We start from the raw sequence: 24,630 nt of genomic DNA on the forward strand, positions 1-24,630 counted from the left end.
CTTCCTTCCTTTTTTCTGATTGTTAAATGATCCTTTTTGCATTTATCTTCAGATAGAGTGGGAAGGAAAGAGGGAGGAAGAGAGAGAGAGAAACATTGATGTGAGAGACACATCGAGTGGTTGCCACCCACACGACCCCAACAGGGCTGAGGACAAACTGCAACTGAGGTACGTGCCCTTAGCGGGAACCGAACCCAGGACTCTATGGTCTATGGGCCAACACTCTAACCGCTGAGCCACACCGGCCAGGGCTGATTGTTAGATGATCTTTAATTGAAATATTTTTCCTACTCTGGCTGGTGTGGCTAAGTGGTTAGAGTGTTGGCCCAAGCACCGAAAGGTCACAGGTTCGATTCCCAGTCAAGGGCATGTACCTGGGTTGCAGGTTTGATCCCTGGCCCCAGTTGGGGTGCATGCAGGAAGCAACCAATTGATGTGTCTCTCTCACATGGATGTTTCTCTCTCTCTGTCTCCCCCTCCTCTCCTCCCTCCCTTCTACTCTGAAAATCATTGGAAAAACTATCGGGGGGGAGGGGGTGTATGGAATTAACAGCAACAAAAAAGAAATATTTTTCGCCCTGGCTGGTTTGGTTCAGTGGTTAGAGTGTCAGCCTGCGTACCAGAGAGTCCCGGGTTCAGTTCCTGCTAAGGGCGTGTACCTTGGTTGCAATTTGTCCCTGGCCTGGATGGGGTTGTGTGGGTGGCAACCAGTCGATGTGTCTCTCTCTCACATCGATGTTTCTCTCTCTCTTCACCCCTCTCTTCCTCCTGCTCTATCTGAAGATAAATGCAAAAAATGTCCTCAGGTGAGGATCAAAAAAAGAAATATTTTTCCTTTGTGGTTCTTAACTTTTTGGATATTCCATGCACCACTGTTGATAGGAGGAGGGTGGCGGCCATCACCACTGCAGCCCACAGACTGGTTAGTTCCAAGGATCCCTTTAATGGTTACAGAAAGCTCTCTAGCCCTGGCTGGTTTGGCTCAGAGGTTAGAGCGTTGGTGTACGGTCCAGAGGCACCCGGGTTCGGTTCCTGCTAAGGGCACGTACCTCGGTTGCAGTTTGTCCCCGGCCCTGGTTGGGTCATGCGGGAGGCTGCCACTCGATGTGTCCATTTCACGTCGATGTCTCTCTCTCCCTCCCATTCTATCTGAACAAAAAATAGAAAAATGTTCTCGGGTGAGGATAAAAAAAAAAGTTTTCTAGCTAAAGATCGGTGTCCCTTCTGTAGAGCAATGTTGACAATCATCAAAAGTGATATTTTCACTGTGCTAATGTTTTTTTGTCGTTGCTTTTTTTCTGTCTCTTGGTGGTTCTTTGAAGGCTTTGATGATCAGGGCAGAAGCAGAAGGTGCTACCTCAGTCTGGGCCTGTCTGTATCACATGGTCAGTTTCACTGTAATCTTAGACTCTTCCAATCACCAGTTGCTTTGGTGATGTCATCACCAAGCTTCTTTGGAGACAGACCCAGGGAGCCTATCTTGGGGGCCATGGCAAACGTGGCACCAATTTCCTCACTGGTTTACCTCAGGTATGTGACTTTGTTCTCCTTGGGGTCAAACTTCGGTGGCTTGGTGGAGGTGGCTAGTGTCAGATTCCAGGGGACCAAAGAAAGTTTCACTTAAGCCTTCTCCAAGCCCAAAACCCAAAGCTAAAAGCTGTGCTTTTTTATGTAAAAGAGAAAGAGATGGAGTTGTAGATGGGACACCAGGAATTATATGGAGATCTGAACGTGTCCTTGGAGTTTGTGCCTAATATGCCAGTGTCCCTGGAACTGGGGGACATGGACATGGATAGCTTCAAGGGAATCAGTTTCCAGAACCTCAGATCCCACAGATACTCGTTCCTGAAAACAATCTGCTTGTCTGAATTCTTTCAGATTCTCCTTTTCAGCTCTGCTTCTCTGGCTTTACTACATCCTTCCTAAATCTTTTTATGGTGAGTTGGTTGGGGTATAAAAACCAGAAGGACAACTAGAATGGAATGCTCAGTTCCAGAGAGCAAGCAGAGAGAGATTAGGTAAAATAAACTGAAGAGGTGGTGCCTTACTATAGATTTAGTAGTCATTAAAAAAATTGTTTAATGCTAATTATGTGCCAGACATTGTCTTTAAGGCTTGACAGATTAATAAACTCATTTAATACTGATACCAGATCTATACAGTAGATGCTTATTATCCTTTTTTTACAGATGAGGTTCCCAAGGCACCCAGAGGTTTAATAAGTTGCCCAAGGTCATAGAGCTATTCAGGGGCAAAATAAGGGTTTGAACACTTGTACTTTTCCTTTAGAATGTGTGCTCTGAACCATTATGCTACTCTACTTGAAACATAAGTGCTGTAGCTCTTTATCTATGTATTATTGTAAAATTAGAATTGAGAGCTGAGCTGGTTGTCATGGGGATGCAAATGAACTCATTTATAGACAGTTTTTAAAATGAAGGTGGATTTTTTTACTGGCAGAAAAATTACTCAGGTTTGGCTGATTGGTTTGACAGTGACGACTGGCTTTGACAGTTGGATTATATGGTAGACAAGTTCCATATACTGAACAAGATAAATCTGTAGCTCCAAGGGATGGATGAAAATATATCAAAAGCATGTCTCTAATAAAGACTGTGCCAGAGCCTTGCCAGTGTGGCTCAGTGGTTGAGCGTTAACCCATGCACCAAGAGGTCGCTGGTTCAATTCCCGGTCAGGGCACATGGCCAGGTTGTGGGCTCAGTCCCCAGTGAGGGGCATGCAGAAGGCAGCCAATCGATGTTCTCTCTCATCGATGTTTCTATTTTCTCTCTCTCCCTTCTTCTCTCTCTAAAATCAATGAAAAAAAAAAGACTGTGCCAAAAAATTCCACCTTGGAACTTGTTTTTACTTGTGATAAATAGTTTTACTTATTAACTTAAAATTATGTAAGAGGGTCATAGCTTTTTCAGAATTCTTATGGGGACTCATGAGAAAAATGTGAAGACTTCTGGAGTATGGCACACATAAACATCACTGGCCATGTGCATCATGGTGGAGACAAGGATTCTGATCAGATGAGCTGAAATGTCTTGTCTGTAGTTAAGAGGGGCAGAATTGGAGCAAGAACCAGGGTTTCTGACTGCTGTAATTTCAGTGCTCTTTCTATTACTCCATGCTTCCTTCTTTTCTTTTTTTTCTTTATTGATTTTAGAGAGAGAAGAATTTGAGAGGGAGAGCCAGATAGAAATATCGATGAGAGAGAACATCGACTGGCCGCCTTCTGCATGCCCCCCACTGGAGATCCGGCCCACAACCTGGGCATGTGCCTTGATTGGAAATCAAACCCGTGATCTCTTGATGCATGGGTCGACGCTCAACCACTGAACGACACCAGCTGGGCTCTTCCTTCATTCTTTATTTATTTTCTGGCTTATTAGGGAAGACTTCCTAAGGAGGTGTTGGGGTGTGTGTGAGGGACGGAGAAAGGTTTAGATAGAGGGAACAGCAAGTGCAAAGACCCTGAGGCAGGAGAGCAATTGGTGTGTTTCTGGGACAGAAAGGAGGCCCTGTGGTTGCAGCACAGAGATGTTGGGGGAGAGTGGTAGAATTCCACAAAGAAGGCAGGAGCTAGGTCATGCAGGACCTTATCAGCCATACTAAGGATCTTGTATTTATCTCAAAGACAATGGGAAACCACTGAAGGATTTTAAGCAGAGAGTTGATATATTCTGATTTACGGTTGTGCTTTTGTTTTGTTTTGGAGGAGGGCAGGAATGGAAACATGGATGGAGACTAACTGCAATCTATTTTATGGAGGGCTATGAAGATGAACAATGTTAATGGGAAGGCAGAATGGTATGTGATGTCATTCTGTCTTCCAGTTCTGTTGAGGTGTGTTGGTAGCTATTGTTGTATAACAAATCACCCCAACACTTAGTAGCTTAAAACAACAACCATTGTATTTTGTCATGATTCTGTGGGTCTGGAATTTGGGAAGAGTTCAGCTGAGCAGTTCTTCTGCTCCATGTGGTATCAGCTGGGGTCAGTCACTTGGCTAGACAGATGGTTCCAAAATTACGATGGTTTGACTCATGATTTTTTTGACTTTACAATGGCGAGAAAGTGAGGTACATCCAGTAGAAACTGTACTTTGAGTTTTTCCTAGGCCAGAATATGCAATATAATCCTCTCTTGTGATATGGGGCAGTGTTAGTGAGATGAGATTGCCTAACTGGATGCTAACATAAGTGTTCTGAGCACATTTAAGGTCAGGTAGGCTAAGCTATGATGTTTGGTAAATTAGGTGTATTAAATGATATTTTCAGCTTATGATGGATTTATCAGGATATAACCCTATTGTAAATCAAGGAGCATCTGTATTCAGTTGGTGGATGAGCTGGGCTGGAAGGTTCAAAATGGCTTGACTCATAGCTCTGGCACGTTAGTGCTCTTCTACATGGCTTCTCTCCATGTGAGTAGCTTGGGCTTCCTCACAGCATGGTGGCCTCAGGGTAGGCAACCTTTTTTATGTGGTGTCAGGCTTCACAGAGAGAGCATTCCAAGAGGAACAAAAGTGGGGGCTGCGGATCTCTTAAGGCCTTACCTTGGGAGGTACCCAGTGTTACCTCTGCCACGTATTATTGGTCAAAACCAGTCACAGAGCTGGCCCAGATACAAGGAGAGGAGGAGCAAATCCCACCTCTTACTGGGAGGAATGGCAAATAACATGCTCCATCTTTAATCTACCACACAAGGCTTCTGGGAACTGAGTAACCATAACTACTTGATGATGCTGACCCACTTTTAAATTTAAATCATAGTATACTGTGTTTGAACATTTTATAGGTCTTTATTCCCCATTGGATAGGAAGGGCCTGGGGAACAGAAGGGTTTTTTTTGTTTTCCTCCTTGTGTTTCCGGGGACTACAGTAAATGAGGCATTCAGGGTATGCTGGTCCAATGAATGCATACATCACTGGTTATCAAACTTATGTGGTATACATAAGAATCCCCTGGGGAGTTGTTGAAAAAGCATGTAGATTCCTGGGCAAGACCCTAGCCCAGACCCTCTGAATCCAAATCTCTGGGGCAGGAGCTTGCAGTCTTGGCTGCCCATTAAAAATACCAGGCCCAGGTCCCAGCTCCAGCTCTGATTCCATTGATCTGGGCTTAGCTTAGGCACCAGTACTTATGTACAGTTTCCTCAGGGTTAAGAACCACTGCCTTAGGATTGGAACCAGCCATCTTGGTTGGTCCAATGATGATTCTGATGTACGTGGTCATTGACAGTGACGCTATTCTCAGGTCGCCCATATCCCACATCCCAAGAAATCCACAGTCCCGTGCAAACATTGTGGATAAGGCAGTGAAAGCCTTTTTTTAAAATTACTATTTATTTATTTATTTATTTAATCCTCACCCGAGGACACTTTTCCATTTTTTGCTCAGATAGAGTGGAAGGGAGAGAGAAAGAGAGAGAGAGAGAGAGAAACACTGACATGAAAGGGACACATTGAGTGGCTGCCACCCACACTACCAACCAGGACCGGGGACAACCTGCAAACGAGGTACGTGCTGTTAGCAGGAACCGAACTGGGGGTCTCTCTGGACCGCAGGCCAGTGCTCCAGCCTCTGAGCCAAACCAGCCAGGGCTGAAAGCCTTTTTGAAAAATACCTACAAATATCTAACGAAAGCAATGATTCTGCCTCCTTACATAAGGGACTGAAAAGGGTGTCATAATGCTATCAAATAATGTCAACTCCTTAAATTAAGGAGGAGATTGCTCAGGGTCACGGTTTTTCTTTAGTCCTGTGCACTGGTGTCTATTAAACTAGTTAAATGGTGTGTCCATTTTGGGGAATTCCAGATCGTATTCATCAGTGTACATGAAGCAGCTTTGAGAGCCTGACCAACATCAATAAGGATCATGTGTTGAGGATAGTAAAAGACATAGAAGTTCTGTGCCTCTACACCAGTGTATATTATTATTACTATTTTTCATATTATAATAGGGTACAAAAATGTATGTAATATCTTCAATAGCTCTGTGGGGAGGCTTTGTAGTACAGTAGAGAGACCAGGATCTGGCCTCAGAAAAATAGGTAGGTGCCACAGCTTTGCGGTGACTTGGTATGTAATCATGGATGCCTCTTTTTGCCTTAGTTGTTCATCTGTAAAATGGGAATAATAATGACGTCTTCTTCACAGGGCAGCTGGGACGATCCATTAAAATAGTATAAGTGAAACCCTGGCTGGTAGCTCAGTTGGTTAGAGCATTGTCCCAATACGCCAAGGTTGTGGGTTCCATGCCTGGTCAGGGCACATACAAGAAGCAACCAATGCCCTGGCCAGTTTGGCTCAGCGGTTAGAGCGTCGGCCTGCGGTCCGGAGAGACGCGGGTTCGGTTTCCGCTAAGGGCGCGTACTTGGGTTGCAGTTTGTCCCCGGCCCTGGTTGGTCGTGTGGGTGGCAGCCACTCGATGTGTCCCTTCACGTCGATGTTTCTCTCTCTCCCTTCCTCTCTCTCCCTCCCACTCTATCTGTACAAAAAAAATGGGAAAATATCCTCGGGTGAGGATAAAAAAAAAAAAGAAGCAACCAATAAATGTATAAATAAGTGGGACAACAAATCAGTGTTTTTTTCTTTCTCTCTCATTCTCTTTTTTTTCTCTCTCTCTTTAAAAATCAAGAAATGAAAAAAAAAATTATCAGTGAAAGTGGTTCTGCAGACTGGGAAGAGGAGGTATTGTGATTTTCTTAGAATGGGAGAGACACAAAGACATTATTCTGCTGTGAGGCCTTGCACATGACCAAGGCCCTGGTCCCCCCACTCTGAACCGAAGCCACAATTGTGGGATTCCAAGGAAGTAGCTTTTACCATGAAGTGGGCATGCAGAGACCTTAGGAAGCAGAGTGTCCCTACCTGAGTTGCCCTCACAATTGAGCCAAGAGTGCTTTGCTTCAGGAAGAAGGAACATTTTTGGAAAGGAGGTTATTTTTTGGTTTTAAGCCTTTTGCCTATTTATTCCAAGTTTATCCTCAGAAATGTAGCAAAAAGAAACAACCACAACCACAAACCCATAATATTGAAAACTTGATTCTTAATTTCTGTAGCTAAAAAAGCACTCTTTCAGGCTATAACCACAGAAATTGCTGCAGGCCTCTGGAACTGGGCATAATGATGGTTTGCTGTGTGATGAAGGAGGCTGTTAATCTTTGTGGCCAAGAAGCCCAATACGTGGCCTTCCAATTACTCATGTTGCCTAGAAACACCACCAAAAGCCTCCTCACCAGGCCCAGCTGGGCAGCAGTTGGGTAGACCCAGCACAGCCTGCCGCCCAGCCTTCTGGGTTCTCCAGCCACATCAAGGCTGCACTCAGCCTCGGCAGGGGCCTGCCTGGTACCAATGAATGGGTGGGGCCAGCTGTTTAAAGAAACAATTTAGATATTTAGAACCTACTTGTTTGAATGCAGCTAGGAAAAGTAGCACAAGCTGATGATCAAAACTCTCTTGTGCCAAGAAGTTGTCCAAAGTGGTGGCCTTGCCAGTGCTCTTCTGGGTGAGGTGAAGAAGGGAAGGTGAGCTTGACTTAGTCCTTTGGGTCCTCGGAGATAAGCCCTTTCCTTTCCTGGATGCCTGTCCCCATGTCGACTCCTTGTAGCAGTAGTGGGAGTGCTGGGGATTTCCAGCCCCATCTGGGCTGGCGACCTGCCCGCTCTGCAGCTTCCATTTGGGGGCTCTCAGGGTCCAGTCTGTTTCTGTTTGGGGAGCTGGAGGAAGAAAAGAGAGATTAGGGTAGAGGGAAGGATGGGGTGGAAATAATCCAATAAAAACGCACACTTCTTGAGCATTAGGTGTGTGGAAACTACAGGGCAGAGGAACATGCGGGGTGTTTGGAGTCAGACACCTTGGGCTCCCCTCCCAGCCCGCCCTTCGCTGGGTGTATGATCTTGATCAAGTTTTCTGGAAGCCTGTGTTTTGTTATGCATAAAATGGAGATGTTATTCTCCTATTGTACAAGGTTGTTGTGAAAATGAATGAAGAGAATGCTCATAAAGTGTTTAGCATGGAACCTGGCACCCAGTGCTCACTGATGTGACAACTGTTATTTCGTTTGATTCTTATAATAAATCTGTAAGATACTGAGGGGAGGGAGGAACTCTATTTTATAGCTGAGGAAATTGAGGCCCAGTGAAATGAAGTATGGATTCTGGGAGCAGAACTCAGGTCTTCACAGTGCCAAGCACAAGGCACCGTGCCCCTCAAAGACAGGCCACAAGCCCTTTTGTAGCCATTATAGCATGGTGGCTCCACAGGTCCCAATGATGGCAGAGTAATACTGTGGTGGGATGGGTGATACCGTGTGCAGGGAAAAGGGTGATGGGAGGTGCTTTTCAACATAGAGGGATGTAAGACTCTTAGTAAATGTGGTGTGGATAAAATCCCTCTTCCCCCCTCCACTGTCTCTTCCCTCTTCTGTTCCTTCTTACCTTTCTCCTTCCTTCCTTTTTTTCCAGTATTCTTTTCAATAACATTTTCATTTATTTTGGAATAATTTTAGATTTACAAAAAGTTGCAGAGAGTTTCTGTTTATCTCGGACTCAGATTACAAGTATTTTCTAAACACCTGTGTGCCAGGAACTTTTTGGGCACAAGGAATACAGCAGCAAAACGGTCTCTGCCTTGCACTGGGAGATCACAGAGGATGTGTGATGGAGTGGACCTTAGAGAGCCTTAGTCTGTGGTTCTCAAAGGTGCTGCTGCCTCCACTTCCTGGTGTACTTGTCCGAGATCTACTAAATCTATTAAGTTAGTTTCTTGAGGATGGGGCCCAGGAATCTATGAAAAACAAATGCCTGAAGGGATTCTAAGGCATAGCCAGTTTGGGGAACTACTGGTCTCGTGCAGATTGTTCCTGTACATGTGAGAGAATTGTTGCTCAGAGCTGGAAAGGGACTTACTCCAGGTCACACAGCTGGCAAGTGGCAGAGTCCAGACCAGAAAACAGGTGTCCTGGTTCTGTGCTTTCCTTATACTATGTCTCCTAAACACAGAATAAGAATCGAGTTTAACTTGCAATAGGAGGACCACAGATATAGTTTAGAAGAGTTCTTGGCTATTCAGGTGTATTAATTAGGTTCTTGGGTGCAAGGGACAGAAACTGATTCTGGCTGATGATACCAATAAATGAATTTTATTGAAAGCACATTGGGTAGTAAAAGAAAAACAATTTCTCTGTTCTTACTTACGCTTCTGACACCAAATGTGTGAGTTTTCCACACCAAGCTATTCTGACACTAACTACCCCATAGGTCAGGGGCTCAGTCCCATAAGACTTCACTTCAGATGCCAACTGCAAATCTGGGCTCCCAGCACTTCTGACCAACTGGCTGTAAATTAGGATTTCTATGACCCCTCCTCAGTTTCAGTAATTTGCTCATAGAACAGCTCATAGAATTCAGGAGAGGGCTGTACTTACTATTACCAGTTTTTGTTTTTTTTTATCCTCACCCAAGGACATTTTTGCATTTATCCTCAGATAAAGAGGGGGGAAGAGAGAGAGAGAGAAACATCGATGTGAGAGAGACACATCGAGTGGCTGCCACCCACACGACCCCAATTGGGGCCGCAGACAAACTGCAACCAAAGTACATGCCCTTAGCAGGAACCAAAGCCGGGACTCTGTGGTCCGCAGGCCGACACTCTTAACCGCTGAGCCAAACTGGCCAGGGCTATTACCAGTTTATTGTAAAGGGTACAAGTCAGGAAAAGATGCACAGGGTAAGGTGTGTGAGAAGGGACGTGGAACTCCCAACTTTCTCTGGGTGCATCACCCTCCCAGCACCTTGATGTGTTCAGCAACATGGAAGCTCCCCAAACTTCTTCATTTAGGGTTTTTATGGAAGTTCCATTACATAGGTATGATTGAATAGTTTTGACCATTGGTGATTAAGCTCACTCTTTAGCCCTTTTCCCTCCCCAGAGGTGGGGCTGAAAGTTCCAGTTCTCTCATTACATGATTGTTTCCTCTGGCAACCAGCCTCTACTCTCCCAGAGTCACTTCATTATTATAACCTCAGGTATGGTTGAAAGGGGCTTATTATAAATAACAAAAGATGCTCCTCTTACTTCTATCACTCTGGACATTTCAAGGATGGTGAAGAAGACCAAATACGTATTTCTTTCTTTCTTTTTTTTTTTTTTAATCCTCACCCGAGGACACTTTTTTGTTCAGGTAGAGTGGGAGGGAGAGAGAGGAAGAGAGAGAAACATCGATGTGAAAGGGACACATCGAGTGGCTGCCATCCGCACGACCGACCAGTGCCAGGGCCGGGGACAAACTGCAACCGAAGTACGTGCCCTTAGCAGGAACCGAACCCGGGTCTCTCCGGACCGCAGGCGGACGCTCTAACCGCTGAGCCAAACCGGCCAGGGCACGTATTTCTTTTTTTGTTTTTATCCTCACCTGAGGACATTTTTCCATTTTTTGTTCAGATAGAGTGGGAGAGAGAGAGAGAGAGAGAGAGAAACATCGACATGAAAGGGACACATAGAGTGGCTGCCTCCCGCATGACCCAACCAGGGCCGGGGACAAACCGCAACCGAGGTACGAGGTACGCACCTTCACGGGAACCGAACCCAGGACTCTGGACCGCAGGCCAATGCTCTAACCGCTGAGCCAAACCAGCCAGGGCATGTATTTCTTATTATACCATAATTTCTCAGGTAGATTGCAAAATCACTAGAAGGCTGCAGAAACAAGGTTTGGGGAATAAGCAGAAACAATAGGGGACCAGGCACCCAAATATACAAAAATCACATCAGAGAGCCAGGTAGGTGAAGACAGCCTCATTGTTGCTGCTGTATGCTCACAGCTGCAGCCTTTGTCAAAGGTCAAAGGTACAGCTGGCATGGGATGCTGGGTGCCACACTGACCCCAATGGCAAGGTTCGACACCGCATACTGCCACCACCACTTTATATTTCATCTCTGTAAAGAATATTTTCCATCCCAGTTCTGGCCTAAAAAATCCTAAGCAAATGCAGCTCATTCCTCAAGCCTAGGTCACGGACCTTAGCCTTAGCTGCTTAGGCACTTGGAAAAGTGGTTTTTTTAAAAATTAAATGTTTTTTTAATTAATTTTAGAGAGAGAGGAAGGGAGAGGGAGAGATAGAAACATCGATGAAAGAGAAGATTAATCGATTGGCTGCCTCCTGCATGCCCCCCACTGGGGATTGGGCCCACAACCCAGGCATGTGCCCTGACTGGGAATCGAACCGATGACCTCTGCTCAGCCACTGAGCTACACTGGCCAGGGAAAAATGAGTATTTTTTTTTTATCCTCACCCGAGGATATTTTTCCATTTTTTGTTCAGATAGAGTGGGAGGGAGAGAGAGGAAGAGAGAGAGAGAGAAACATCCATGTGAAAGGGACACATTGAGTAGCTGCCACCCACACGACCAACCAGGGCCAGGGACAAACTGCAACCGAGGTACATGCCCTTAGCGGGAACCGAACCCTGGTCTCTCAGGACCGCAGGCCGACGCTCTAACCGCTGAGCCAAACAGGCCAGGGCTAAAAGTGAGTATTTTTAAGTTGGGCTTCAGGAAGTGGTTCCTGCTGCCTGCCAAGATTTATGAAATAAGGAATTCTCCAAGGAAACTAACAAATGATCACTACATAAGTGTCATTAAAAGAATACGCTGAAGTCCTCCACATTTTCACATTTAACACTTATAGTTTTTATATTGCATTAGCTACCCTGTAAGGCCCGTTGTAAACGAATGTGAATTGAGAGACTGGTTGTGCCTGTGCCAGTCACTCGTTAGTGAACCAGGCTTACTGTTCCACCTTGACATCTCATGTGACTTTACTGTGTATTCTCTACTAGTGATAGCCTTCATGTAACCTGCATGCAGTGACTAAATTCTTGCTTTCCTGTGGCAGGAGTAGAAGAGGCTCAGAAAAATAAATCAGTTGGCAGTGCCAGTGGTAAACATGAGAACAAAGTGAAGAGGCCTGAGAAAGTGACTTTTTATTTGCCAGCCACAAAGAGAAGTTTTGGGTAGATTGTCATAAAATGTCCAGTTCAGTGTAGGATCTCTGATATCCAGAGGTCCACCCTGCGAGTCACATAGATACAAGGAAAAATGCACTGGCTAGTGGTTTTAGTGAGTTCATCAGCCAGTGCAGAAACTGCTCTTCGGGAGAGATTAAACTTGATGAAAAATGAAAAGAGGTACCATTAACTAACCAAATTTGCTTTTTTCTTCTTTGGGATCTTGGGTGCAAAGCGTTGAACGTGGTTAATACGCTTCACACGACAGATTTTATAAATAACTTTACTTTTGAAATTATAGAATCATTTAGGGTCTGATATGGAATCACTTAAAACTTTCTGGCCATAATTTAGAGCATAATTTTGGGAGACTGTGTGAGGTAGAGTGAATGAAGACACTTGAAGGGCCTTTGGAAATACACCTTGCTGATGTCAAGGGCCTCCTGTGTAGATCTCCTTATGGAAATTCAAATTTCTACAGATTAAAAAAATGGCAGCTCTGGCTGGTTTGGCTCAGCGGTTAGAGCGTTGGCCTGCGGTCCTGAGAGACCCGGGTTCGGTTCCTGCGAAGGGCATGTACCTCGGTTGCAGTTTGTCCCCGGTCCTTCCTGGTTGGTTGTGTGGATGGCAGCCACTCGATGTGTCCCTTTCACGTCCATGTTTCTCTCTCTCTCTCCCTCTCTCTCCCTCCCACTCTATCTGAACAAAAAAAATGGAAAAATATCCTCAGGTGAGGATAAAAAAAAAAAAAAAAGGCAGACAGCTGTTCTGGGTAAATGAGCACAGCACTGCCCTTTCCAGTCCTTGGCCAGCACATCGACTCAGTGATTCATAAAACAAGCAGTGCTGGACCAGATAATGTCAGGAAGTATGGACGTTCTTTCCACTTTTCCTCTTCTGAAGAATACTAGCTGGCCGTGAAGAGAAGGTCTTTGGTTTTTGGGGTTCACTAGAGAGCATCTTCTTTTTTAACCAGAAGGCTATGAGACTTTTATACTCCTCCAGAGACATTCTTTTTCTCTATTTATTTATTTATTTATTTATTTGTATTGTTATTTAAATGTGCTCATTTTATTTATTTATCCTCACCTGAGGACATTTTTCCATATTTTGTTCAGACAGAATGGGAGGGAGAGAGAGGAAAAGAGAGAGAGAGAGAGAGAGAGAGAGAGGTGAAAGGGGCATATCAAGTGGCTGCCTCCCGCACGACCAACCAGGGCCGGGGACAAACTACAACCGAAGTACGTGCCCTTAGTGGGAACCAAACCCGGGCCTCCCTGGACCGCAGGCCGACGCTCTAACTGCTGAGCCAAACCAGCCAGGGCTTATATATTTATTTTTAAAAATAGGTTTTTATTGATTTTTTTTAGAGAGAGAGGAAGGGAGAGAGAGACAGAAACATTGATATGAGAGAGAAACATCGATCAGCCGCCTCCTGCACACCCCCTACTGGGGATGGAGCCTGAAACTCGGGCATGTGCCCTGATCGTGAATTGAACCTGTGACCTCTTGGTGCATGGGTCGATGCTCAACCACTGAGCAACATCTGCCGAGCTAAACCTGTAGAGAATGTTTATGAGTTTAGTTGAGCCAAACTGGTAACAATTGCTGGGAAGCAAAATGTCAAGGAATTGAGAAAATGCTCTGGAGAATGGCAATTTTGCAGCTTATTGTATACATTAGAATAAAAGGGGGAGACCTAAGGGAGTTACATGAAATTCATTGGTAGTAGATTAAGGGCAAAGCGCGGAAACCTCTGGGATTGAATAAAAAGTAAAACAGAGAGACACATACTTCTTTTACATTGGTGGGTACAGGATAGTTAATGACATTTGCAACACAGAGATGGGAATCAGGGAACAAGATAGTAATGAGGGGTTGTGTACTCTGGTGCAGTGGGTGTAACCTGAAGGGTCTGGAAAGGGAAATCACTCTGACATTCCAAAGGTATGTAATCTCATGCAAAAAGAACAATACACAGGCTTGCTGAAGGTAAAGATTGACCTTTGTCTACAAAGCTGCAGGCCTAGAATGTGACCACACGCCGTGACCATCCCATGTGGTTACATTCAGTCTCTGAATGTGTGAGGCCCACCTTGCAGGCCTGCCCTGAGCTTGTTAGGTTTAGTGTGTGGTTCTTTTTCTGTCCACACTAACAATCTACCCCAGTTGTTTTCTACTAGTAGGATGAGAATGTTTTGATCTGTGTGTGTGTGTGTTTTTATTTTAATTTTTAAAATTAACACTTTTTTTATCCTCACTCGAGGACATTTTTGCATCTATTTTCAGATCGAGTGGGAGGGAGAGATGGGGGAAGAGAGAGAGAGAAACATCAATGCGAGAGAGACATATCCAGTGTTTGCCGCCTACATGACCCCAGCCAGGGTCGGGGACAAACTGCAACCGAGGTACATGCCCTTAGTGGGAACTGAACCCAGGACTCTCTGGTCTGCGGGCTGACACTCTAACTGCTGAGCCAAACTGGCCTAGGCTTAAAATTTATTTTTAATTTTTTTCAACTACAGTTGACATTCATTATTGGTTAGACATTTATGTAATTTACCAAGTGATCCCCTTCGATGTATGCATGTGATTTCAACAAAGAGTTGGCAGCCACCTGCTGCAGATAAGAGGTAGAAAGTGAAGCATACCATCAAGTCAACATTAGGAAAAGCTCAAGAAACTTGCATGACCTTTGCTTAGTGAATAAGAAAGCACAGTCAGTAGAGTAAATACTTCCACTCAATGAGTAACACTACAGTGAGGTGGCCAGGTAAACAATTTGGTAGCTATGGATGCTTTTCTAACAGTGTGAGTCTATAGTGTGTGGTAATCATGGCTGACTTGTTTTGAGACTCTTGCTGTATTCAACTGGGCCTCCCCAAATTCTGGTAATCTAAAGTGTGCTTCCAGATACTCTACCCCAACTGTGACCTACAGAAGCCACTTCCATGCAGGGATGAAATGAATGACATGACATTAGGTTAGACTTGCTTTGTGAGACCCTTGGGAGGAAAACCTTGGGCCCAAGGGCAGAGTGCTGGTTAGTAGATTTCAGCACAGTACAGGAAGAACTACCTAAGAATTAGAACTGTCAGAAAATGCAACAACCTGATTAAAGTAGATTCAGGTTCTTCGTCATTTTTCACTACTATAAATAGTGCTGCACAGAACATCTTCAAAATACAGCTTTGTGTGCTTGCTCAAATAGATTTGTAGGATATATTTCTGGGATTAGGATGGTTCTGTTGAAAGGCATATGCTTTTCATAATTCATAGATACTGCCCCCTTGCCTTCCCGGAAGGCTGCATCAATTTACACCCCATAAACCACACTCATTCCCACACAGCCTCATAGGAATCAGTACGGATCAGTCTTTCATTGCTGCCAATCTGATTAGTCACGTTTCTAAGGTGGTGAATTGTGCTCAGAAACTCAGGTGTGGGAGCTGCAGGTAAACAGGAGTGGGAAGGATGGGGCACGCCAGGGACTGGAGGCAGCACCTGTGAGCATCCAGCTCCAGATGTTGGAGATAAGACCAAGCAGAGAGAGGTTCCTGTTCTCGGGGAGCAGCGCGCACAGACAGGTATGGAAGTGACTGACTGAGAGGTAAAAACAAATGCTGCAATCACTACCAATGCACCCATCTATTGCTAGAGCCCAAATTAGCTAGAACTACACATCAGATCCCTTTACTGGAGATGCCAGGGAAGAAGGCAGACATGCAGTGAGTCTCGGCGAAACCGAATGAGTCAGGTATCTTTGCAGCCCAGGATATATATTTCAGTAAAATACCTAAAATGGTGGGATTGAAGTTGTGAAATTTCTGGAAAATTTGAAATCTAGAGAGAAGACAAAATTGGGGTAGAGGGGAGGGAGAATGAAATCCTCATTTTTCTAGCTCCTTTTGTATATATAAAGTTGTATGGTTAACAATGTGGAATTTCATTTCCTCATAACATGATCATGTATGGTGCTTAAATTTACAATAGAGCTTATTAATACATGTGAATCATCCCTAATTGAACATATTTTTTTAAATGCTTTAACATTTGTGATTAATAGATGTGACAGTCCCCAACATAGCGTCTGATACCCAGTAGATGCTCAATAAATGACTTCTGATTCTGAATCAGAAACCTGAGAGTAGAAGCAAGATGAAACTAAGAGAGGAGAGGCGATTGCTCGTTAGCTAGATAAAGCCGAGCTCAGTTGTGCATGGTTTGGGCTCTGAGATACCTCGTATTCAGGGCACAGCTAACAGCTGACTTGGAGGTCTGTGGCAAAGGAAAGGAAGAGGTATGCAGAGCAATGTTGCCATCTCAAGGCTCCAGTCTTGGGTGATGGCAGTAGGTGAAACCAGAAGTGACCCCTGAGAGCCCTCTCCCTCATTTGGGGGAGACCCTAGTACTTTGTCATAATTAATTACACACTGGTGGCGAGGGTGTGGATGTTATGAGTATTTGGGTATCAGGTCTTCAGTTACCTTCTATTAACGTACAGGAAAGGCGTTAGAAACCAATGGTTATGCCAGAGAACCCAGCAAAGGACCATGGCCTGAAGACTATAGGGCCATCTGTTTTTCCCTACATTCATGTCTCTTTCAGGTGTAGGGAGGACCCAGGACAATGGCTGCTGCTCCTGATTTGCAAATGGAGGATGTGAATGTGCGTAGAGACGTGGAAGAAAAGCTGGAGGAGGAGAAGAAAATGACAGAGGATGGGGAAGATAAAGATCCCTTCAAGGATAAAAAGGTCCACAGGATTGTCTCCAAATGGATGCTTCCTGAAAATGCCCGGAGAACATACATGGAGAGAGCTAACTGCCTCCCGCCCCCTGTGTTCATCATCTCCGTCAGCCTTGCTGAGGTAAACATGTTGGGTGGTGGGCACTAGGGCAGGTACTATTGGGGAGTTGCAAGCAAACTGGGGGTTTAGATCAGATCTGGGTCAGAGACTGGAAAACATGTAAGAAGAGAGCTTGGTGGTGGCAAATAACTCCCTTCCCAGGTTTTTCTTATGTTCCCAGTCACTTTCAGACAAGCGCTGAGCTTTATTTTTCAAACAAGTGCCCTGCCCAGCAGTGACTAATTTTAGTGGCTTCATTTCATTTTAGCTGGTATGGGCTTTATTTATTTATTTATTTATTTATTTTATCCTTACCCGAGGACATTTTTTCCATTTTTTTGTTCAGATAGAGTGGGAGGGAGAGTGAGGAATAGAGAGAGAGAGAGAGAGAGAGAGAGAGAGAGAAACATTGATGTGAAGGGAACACATCGAGTGGTTGCCACCCGAACGACCGAACCAGGGCCGGGGACAAACTGCAACCAAGGTATGTGCCCTTAGTAGGAACCGAACCCAGGTCTCTCTGGACTGCTGAGCCAAACCAGCCAGGGCTGGTATGGGCTTTAGAAGCCACATAATCATGGGATTGCAAACTGGTTTGGTATCATGAACCAACTTTAATTGGCTAGTAAGAGTTACAAGAGTTCTAGTTGCCTCCAAATTTCAGTAGAAAAGAATGGAATCCTCTAATGATGTATACCATGGGCAGCATAGACTGATCTAGTCAGCTCTCTTGTTTTCCAGAAAAGAATGCAAGACCCCAGGCTATGGAATGACTTGCCCCAGGTCACATACTCAGTGACTGGGCCAAGACTGGACTTCTTCTGAACCTCATCAAACCTAGCTTTTTCTCCTTCACCATGAAGTCTCAAAAAAAAAAATTGGCAGGGGACTTCAGGGGCATTAGGAAGTTCCTAATGTAATTCTCTTAATTCCCACTAATGCCTCATCTTCCTTATCAGAAACTGTATTACTCAGGTTCTTTTTTTTTTTTATCCTCACCCGAGGACATTTTTTCATTTTTGTTCAGATAGAGTGGGAAAGGGGTGGGGACAGAGAGAGAGAAACATCGATGTGAAAGGGACACATCGAGTGGCTGCCTCCCGCACAACACCAACCGGGGCTGGGGACAAACTGCAACCGAGGTACGTGCTCTTAGTGGGAACTGAACCCGGGTCTCTTTGGACCGTGGGCTGATGCTCTAACCACTGAGCCAAACACCAGCCAGCACTACTCAGAACCAATAGGATATGTACACACACACACACACACACACACACACACACACACAATCTCTCTCTCTCTCTGTCTCTATCTATCTATCATCTATCTATCTATCCATCCATCCATCCATCCATCCATCCACATATAAACATATATTGAGAGAGAAAAAGATAGATAGAGGGGGAGAGACAGAATTAATTTATTTTAAGGAATTGGCTCATGTGATTGTGGAAGCTTGGCAAGTTCAAAATCTACAGGGCAGGCCAGCAGACCAGAGACCAAGGGGATAAGAGTTGCAGTTGGAGTCCAAAGGCCTTCTGCTGGCAGAATTCCCTTGTCCTCAGAGGAGGCCAGTCTTTGTTGCATTAAGGCCTTCAACTGATTGTGTGAGGCCCACCTACATTGTGGAGAGTAATCTGCTTTACTCATAGTCTACTGATTTAAATATTAATCTCATCAAAAATACCTTCACAGAAACATCTAGAATGATGTTTGACCAAACATCTGGGTACTGTGGTCTAGCCAAGTTGATGCATACAATGAAGTGTGACAGGGATGTAGCCTTTATGGCTTAGATAAAGATAAGGCTAATGTGTAAAGATTAGATTCCTGGGAGAAGCTTTTGTCAAGGCTGTTTTGGTTGGAGGGACATAGTTGTAAATTTTCTGGAGGGGTTTTATTATGAGACAACCTGCAACTAGAAAGCCATCAGAATTCTTTCTGCTTTTTTCAGCACTGTACCTCATGTTATTCTTCTAGCCTATAGATTGGCTGGCCTGACCCTGGTCAGTCAGGTGGGTGTGTGGTGGTGGTGGTAAGGTTGGAGGACAATGGGATAAGGTCACATGGTATAAAACATGATGCCTGGGCACTGAGTTCTATGGACAAGGTAGTTTTCCACCAAAGGATCATGAGACAGGTGCTGAGATATCTGCCTGTCACAGAAAGATAAACTTTTTAATGAAAAATGATTTTCTTTTTGATTTTAGAGAGAGAGGAAGGGAGAGGGAGAGAGAGAGAGAGAGAAACATCGATGAGAGAGAACATTGACTGGCCGCCTCCTGCACACTCCCTACTGGGAATCAAGCCCACAGCCTGGGCATGTGCCCTGACCGGGAATTGAACCAGTAACCTCTTGGTGCATGGGTCGATGTTCAACCACTGAGCCACACTGGCTGAGCATAAAAGATTATTTTCAATAAACTTTCTATTTTGGAAAACTTTTAGCTTTATAGTAAAGTTGCAAAGATAGTACAGAGAGTTCCTGTATACCCATCATCCAATTTCTCCCATTGTTAATATCTTACATTTCCATGGTACATTTGCTAAAACTAAGAAGTTCACATTGGTATATTACTGTTAAGAAAACTCCAGCCCTGGCCAGTTTGGCTCAGCGGTTAGAGCGTCAGCCTGCGGTCCAGAGAGACTCGGGTTTGGTTCCCGCCAAGGGCATGTAACTCGTTTGCAGTTTGTCCCCGGCCCTGGTTGGTCGTGCGGGTGGCAGCCACTCGATGTGTCCCTTTCACATCGATGTTTCTCTCTCTCTCCCACTTTATCTGAACAAAAAATGGAAAAATGTCCTCAGGTGAGGATGAAAAAAAAAAAAGAAAACTCCAGACTTTGATTTTTACCAATTTTTCCGTTAATCTCCTCTTTATGTCCTTCCTATACCCTCAAACCCACTTGTCACATTGCATTTAGTTGTCATGTCTCCTGTCTCTCTGATCTGCCACAGTTCCTCAGTCTGTCTTTGTTTTTCGTGGTTTTGATAGTCTTGAAGAGTACTGGTCTGGTATCCTGTAGAATATCCCCCAATCAGGGTTTATATGAGGTTTTTTTTTTCATGATTGGACTAGAGGTATGGGTTTTGGGGAAGAATGCCACGGAGTTGATGTGCTTTTCTCATCACATCACATCAGGGAGTGGGGGACAGCTACATGACATCCCGAGGGACACTAGCCTTCACCACTGGTTTGAAATCATGTTTGCCAGTTTTCTCCACTGTAAACTTAAACTTACTATTTTTCCTTTCCCTGTTCTATTCTTTGGAAGCCAGCAGTAACTCAGTTTCATACTAAGTTATAAATGAAAAACCAAATGGTGGGGGTAGGAAGATCAGGACAGTGGGTATTTAAAGTGGGTATTTAAAAGGGAAAAGGGGTTCAGAAAGAGTCTTTACACTTTGGTCTAGGGGGGCTCCTATCACTGGAGGAAGTAGGATACGACCACAGTTAAATGGTCAGATCCACAGTAGAGAGATTTATTTCCTGTCACCTTCTGAGCACGTGTATGAAGTGGCCCACCAGAGAGCTAACCATTGGAAACAAAGGTCGTGCCCATGGGCTTTGATGGGGCCTCTGCAGAAGGCGTGGTTAACATTCATGTCTGCCCCTCCCTGTCAGCTGGCAGTGTTCATTTACTATGCTGTGTGGAAACCTCAGAAACAGTGGATCACCTTGGACACAGGCATCTTGGAGAGTCCATTTACCTACAATCCTCAGAAGAGGGAGGAAGCCTGGAGGTTTATCTCATACATGCTGGTACATGCGGGGTAAGGAATGACAGTTAAGTCACTGACGTCAGAGGTGACTGAGTCATTGTGACCCCTAACATTTGTCCGGAGCTTTATTACTGGCACTTTTCCCCCCATTCTTGTAAGCTTTGTAAAAAACATTTTAATGTAGACCTGGGAATGAGGTTCCTCTTGCCATATCTGTTTTGTTAAAGACTATTCTGAGATTACAAGACAAGTTATCTAAAAACCTAAGCTTAAACTCAATATGAGTGAATCAGGATTTTCTGTGCAAGTGAAACAAAATCAGATGCTGAAGCCATTAAGTTGGCAATTGTCATTTAAACCTAATTTCAAGTTTATGTTCCTTAGGCCAGCCTCATTGCCCTCTGATGTTACCAGTAGTTTTTATAAAACAGAACTTATAAAATAGCCCATCCCATGTGGCTCAGTGGTTGAGGGTCCACCCATGCACATAATCTTGTGTGATCATCACAGCACTCCTAGGAGGCAGGTATTCCTCCTGTTGTTTTATGTCTGAGGCTTAGGGGAGGTTGTCACTTGTTCCTTGTCACACAGCTAAGTGGTAGAGCAAAGACCTCAATTCATTAATGCTAACTCCAGGTCCATTGTACTACATATTGCATTATAACTGCCTAACATAGGAATTTATATAGGAATATTAATAAGAAGAGACCAAATCATTACCAAACCAAGAGTATGTTCCCCTGGTTGTTTGATGTTGTTGAATGTTCCCTTAAGGAGATAAAACATCATTCCCACTGTTCCTGTTCCCACCACACACTTAAAAAAATAATTCATGAACATTTTGATGAGTGTATAACACTGTTATCCACCTGGAATAATATAGTTTCTTAAATGCTTATAGTTTCTGAAACGCTAATAGCCTTCTGTGACCTTGCTCAGAATCCACGCTTCCCCATGTCCACTGCATGCTGCTGGCCTCACCTCTCCGGTAGATTCCTGGGGTTTCAGATGAGGCCAGCTTTGTCTAAGAGACCTAAACAGCCCTGAACCTTGAAGGATGACTCTGGCCTGTGGCAGGACACAGGGCTCACAGCCTTGACAAGTCAGGGACAAAGTCATCAATTACCCAGTTTTTGTGGACACTTGCACACTTTGGTTTTTCATTCAACAAGCATGTTCTGAGCAAATGTGGCTTCTGCACTCAAGGACTTTAAAGGGAACACTTAGGTAGTAATGCAAGGCAGTATAGTATTATACAGTATAAGTATATAGTACAGTGTAATCTCTTTGCACTTTAGTCTCCACATCTGTAAAATGGGGTAATGGTACCCACCTCATAAGGTTGCTGTGATTAAATCAGACAATGGTTATAACATAATTTTTACAGTGCCTAACATACTAACCACTCAAAGAGAATTTGCAAGGCCGTGTAGGACATGTCATATATGGGGTTGCATAAATTACGAATGCTTTTATATGCAAGTAACAACAACAACAACAAAATCTAACAGGGACTTAAAAAAACGGAGGTCAGTTTTTCCCCATACCAGAAGCCCAGAGGTAGGTGGTTGGTTCATCCAATTGGTGAAGCCAGGACTCGGTCCTGTGCTGGCACCTCTGCTATTCTTGGTCTTTCTCTCACAGTTGCAAGTTGACTGCTGTAGCTCTGCATTCAAAGCAGGAAGGGGAAGAGGTAATATCAGGTACTAGTGACATCATCCCTTTTGTCAAGACAGAAGCTCTTAAGTCTCCTGGTAGTGCTGCTTTTACTTGCATCTCACTGGCCAGAGCTGTGTCCCTGCCTAAGAGAGGTAGGGAAAGCCAATGTTAGCTCTTCCAGCCTCACAAGCAGAGGTAGAGAGGGGATAGGAAATGGCTGTTAGATAAGCTACAGCAATGTAAACAGAAAGAGGGAAAGATCAGAATGGGGATGGCTTCACACATGACATGGGGCCAAGTTGTCCTTGAAGGGTGTATAACATTTGGAATAAAAAAACTAATATTTATACTTTGGGAATATGACAGGATCTCATCTTTCTGTCACTTCTACTCTTTGTTAATCTCACCTAAGGATATTTTTCCATTGATTTTTAGAGAGAGTGGAAGGGAGGGAGGGAGAGAGAAGAGAGAGAAACATCAACATGAGAGAGAGGTCGATTGGTTGCCTCCTGCCACCTATTTAAAAACTATAATAAATAAATAAATAAATGAATAAATAAATAAATAAATAACTATAATAATAAAAAACACCTGTACTCAAATATGTTATATGCCAAATTGTGGTACATGGGAGATACCAACTTTTAGCTACTGTTACTAGGTAAGCTTTTCCCCCCATTCTTGTAAGCTTTTTTTTTAAAAAACATTTAATGTAGACCTGGGAATGAGGTTCCTCTTGCCATATCTGTTTTGTTAAAGACTATTCTGAGATTGCAAAACAAGTTGACTAAAAAACCTAAGCTTAAACTCAATATGAGTGTATCAGGATTTTCTGTGCAAGTGAAACAAAATCAGATGCTGAAGCTGACATTAAGTTGGCACTTGTCACTTAAACCTAATTTCAAGTTTATGTTCCTTAGGCCAGCCTCATTGCTCTCTAATGTTACCAGTAATTGTTATAAAACAGAATTTGTAAAATAGCCCATCCCATGTGGCTCAGTGGTTGAGCGTCAACTCATGCACCAAGAGGTCACTGGTTCGATTCCCAGTCAGGGCACATGCCCGGATTCTGGGCCAAATCCCCAGTGGGGGGTATTCAGAAGGCAGCCAGTCGATGTTCTCTCTCATTGATGTTTCTGTCTCTCTCTCCCTTTCCCTTCCTCTCTCTCTAAAATCAATAATAAAAAAAGATTATGCTGTTTAAAATAAATACAGAGTACATAATTTAAAAAATAAATGTATACTTCTAAAATGCCCTTTTACCTGCTAAAAAAATTAGAAAATGGAATTCGAGTTAAACAAGTCCTTAACTAGAAAGAACATCTCAATGCTCATTACTCTCCCAAGGAAATAACTGCCTGGTCAGTTGTAATATTTGACAAATGTGTTTGTCTCTTCAGAGTTCAGCACATCTTGGGGAACCTGATTATGCAGCTCGTTTTGGGTATTCCCTTGGAAATGGTCCACAAAGGCCTCCGCGTGGGGCTGGTGTACCTGGCAGGAGTGATTGCAGGTTAGTGTTCTGAGGGCAACACGGAATCAACACCTCTGGACTCTCAGGAGGTTATAAATAAAACAGTATGGTACTCAACTTTGATGATAGGCTTCTTTTTTTTTTTCAATTTTTAAAAATTGTTATTTCTTTATAGTTTATTAAGTGTGTTGGGGTAGCATTGATTAATAAGATCATACAGGTTTCAAGTTTACACTTCTATGACACATGATCTGTATATTGCCCTGTGTGCCCACCACCCAAAGTCAGATCATCTTCTGTCACCACATATTTGGCCCCCTTCACCCTTAGCTAGCTTCTCAATCCCTTCCCTCTGGTAATCACTATACTGTTGTCTGTGTTTATGACTTTCAGTTTTACATCCCACATATGAGTAAAGTTATATGATTCTTAGCTTTGTTTTTACTGATTTATTTCAATTAGCATACTATTGTCAAGGTACCTCCATGTTGACAGAAATGGCAGTATTTCATCTTTTCTTATGGCTGAGTAGTATTCCACTGTATATATGTGCCATATCTTTATCCAAATGATGGGCTTCTTCTTTTTTTTTTTTATCCTCACCTGAGGACATTTTTCCATTTTTGGTTCAGATAGAGTGGGAGAGAGAAAGAGAGAGAGAGAGAGAAACATCAACATGAAAGGGACACATCGAGTGGCTGCCACCCACACGACCCAACCAGGGCCGGGGACAAACTGCAACCGTGGTACATGCCCTTAGCGGGAACCAAACCCGGGTCTCTCTGGACCATAGGCCGACGCTCTAACCACTGAGCAAAACCGGCCAGGGCGTGATGGGCTTCTTATTTAAGCTGTATGGTACTCCTAATATGTGCTAGGAAACCTGATAAGCATTGGAGATGAGTTA

The 24,630-nt window shown here is 44.0% G+C and overlaps 1 protein-coding gene across 3 annotated transcripts in view; it reads left to right on the plus strand.

The window, feature by feature from the left end:
- RHBDL2 (rhomboid like 2) overlaps positions 1–24,630 on the plus strand; it is a 138,154-nt gene that overhangs the window by 80,393 nt on the left and 33,131 nt on the right. For all 3 annotated transcript variants that reach the window (XM_036257366.1, XM_036257364.1, XM_036257365.1), the window contains exons 2-4: positions 16,630–16,890; positions 20,493–20,641; positions 23,650–23,762. In XM_036257366.1, coding sequence (XP_036113259.1) covers positions 16,651–16,890; positions 20,493–20,641; positions 23,650–23,762 — 502 coding nt within the window. In that variant the 5' untranslated portion in view covers positions 16,630–16,650. The remainder of the gene's footprint in view (positions 1–16,629; positions 16,891–20,492; positions 20,642–23,649; positions 23,763–24,630) is intronic.

This window comes from Molossus molossus, unplaced genomic scaffold, assembly GCF_014108415.1.
Source record: "Molossus molossus isolate mMolMol1 unplaced genomic scaffold, mMolMol1.p scaffold_m16_p_12, whole genome shotgun sequence".
Classification (NCBI taxonomy): Eukaryota; Metazoa; Chordata; class Mammalia; order Chiroptera; family Molossidae; genus Molossus; species Molossus molossus.